The 1,575-nt window shown below is 43.8% G+C and overlaps 2 protein-coding genes across 3 annotated transcripts in view; both read right to left on the bottom strand.

Annotated features, from left to right (window-relative positions):
- The window catches only part of LOC101847950 (myb-like protein A), a 30,158-nt gene that overhangs the window by 17,345 nt on the left and 11,238 nt on the right, over positions 1-1,575 (bottom strand). The window lies entirely within an intron of this gene.
- LOC101847716 overlaps positions 98-1,575 on the bottom strand; it is a 60,283-nt gene continuing 58,805 nt past the window's right edge. The window contains exon 3 of the mRNA XM_005096337.3: positions 98-229. Coding sequence (XP_005096394.1) covers positions 98-229 — 132 coding nt within the window. The remainder of the gene's footprint in view (positions 230-1,575) is intronic.

Genomic DNA, 1,575 nt, shown 5'->3' with positions numbered 1-1,575 from the left:
AGTGTGTGTGCGTGTGTGTGTGCGTGTATGTGTGTGTGTGTGTGTGTGTGTGTGTGTGTGTTTGTGTCTCCTACCATTATCCCCCTCTCTCTCGGTCTCAAAAGCGGTCCACAATCCAGAAACACCAGGAATACTCAGAACATTTGAAATGCTCACTAGAACTAGAACCATTGTAAGCCTCCCTTCTCCACCCGTACCCTTTCAGGTCGGCCATGTCGTCTTTCTGAACCTGTCTCACAATTAATGACAGTTCAAATAGTATAATGTCTTGACCAGGCTGCATCCTTTTCACGTACCGTATTGCAAAACCTTTATCAGTAGACCAACCCATTTTCAGTCTTCTGAAAGTATGAGGTTAGGCGATAGAGTGAAGGAAGACGCAAGGATAGTCTCCGAACACTATCTGACTAGGGGTTTTAACAGAATACACAGACACACATAGACAGCCTAATGCACAAAAATGTACACACACAAAACAAACACACATCATTCTTTTCATTTCTCTTTGTTTTACTGTTACGGTATACTATTTATCAAACATACAGACCAGGGGCTCTCGTGGCCTAGAGGTTAAGGGGATAGCCTGCCATTCAAAGGTACCAGGTTTGAATCCGGGTAGCGACCGAAAAATTTTCTCACCCCCTCGCCTCCTTTGCCCCCTACTCGGGGCTCCTGACTCTTTCTGCAGCCGTTCTACTGCTACTCCTTGGCTCCCTCTTACTGCTGTCTTTCAGCCACACCCCTGATCTTCTGATAGGAAATATCTACACCTAGCCTTCTCGGACAAGGGCGAAAAATCTCGGAGGGCCCGAGAGCAAGTTGCGAACGTTAAAGATCCCTTGGCGGTCTTAAATCGATAAGAGTAGGCTTCGGCCGCCACCCGTGCAAATATCAAAATTTCCAACCAACAGAAAAAGTTTATGGTGTCCCGCGCGCTCATATGACCTCATGCAGTTGCGAGCGCCTTAAAACACTTACAAAAAATACATACAGACCATCAACTCTGCCCCGCCCCCCTCCCCCCCACCCCGCTCCGCCATTTATTTTCTCCAAAGAATATCAAAATGATTATAACAAATTATAATATGTTCCACCTAGGTTACCAAGTGCTAGTCGTTTTGTCATTCTCGTATGTTTCCCTAGTTTGAGTCGAAAAAGGATTGTTTTGGCCAGCTTATATGACGTGTAAGTTCCTCAATTTGACATTCAGTAATTTATTTTGTTTTTGCTTGTTTTGTCTTGTTTTATTGTGTGGATTTTTTTAAAGCTTTTGAACGGCCTTGGTGTGTGTTAATGGCGGAAGGTTTGATTTCAGCTTCCAGTTTTAACAGGAAGAAGCAAACGAGAATGCTATAGTTTATAAAACACTGTCAAGCCTGAATGAAAAGGATTGTATAAGGAGTGGGGAGGGGGAGGGGGGAGGGGTAGTATTGGTGGTGGTGTCAATGTCTGAAAAATTATCATATTCTGCAATATGTGTTCTCAGTTCATGTACTTAAATTTCTTTGTGAGACTGTCAGTAGCTGTTCGTCTGTATGTGTTCGTGATATCCGAATCCAAATTCTGACGTCTATC

The sequence above is a fragment of the Aplysia californica genome, unplaced genomic scaffold (assembly GCF_000002075.1).
Source record: "Aplysia californica isolate F4 #8 unplaced genomic scaffold, AplCal3.0 scaffold00126, whole genome shotgun sequence".
In the NCBI taxonomy this organism is placed as follows: Eukaryota; Metazoa; Mollusca; class Gastropoda; order Aplysiida; family Aplysiidae; genus Aplysia; species Aplysia californica.
This window is presented reverse-complemented; position numbering and strand designations above follow the sequence as displayed.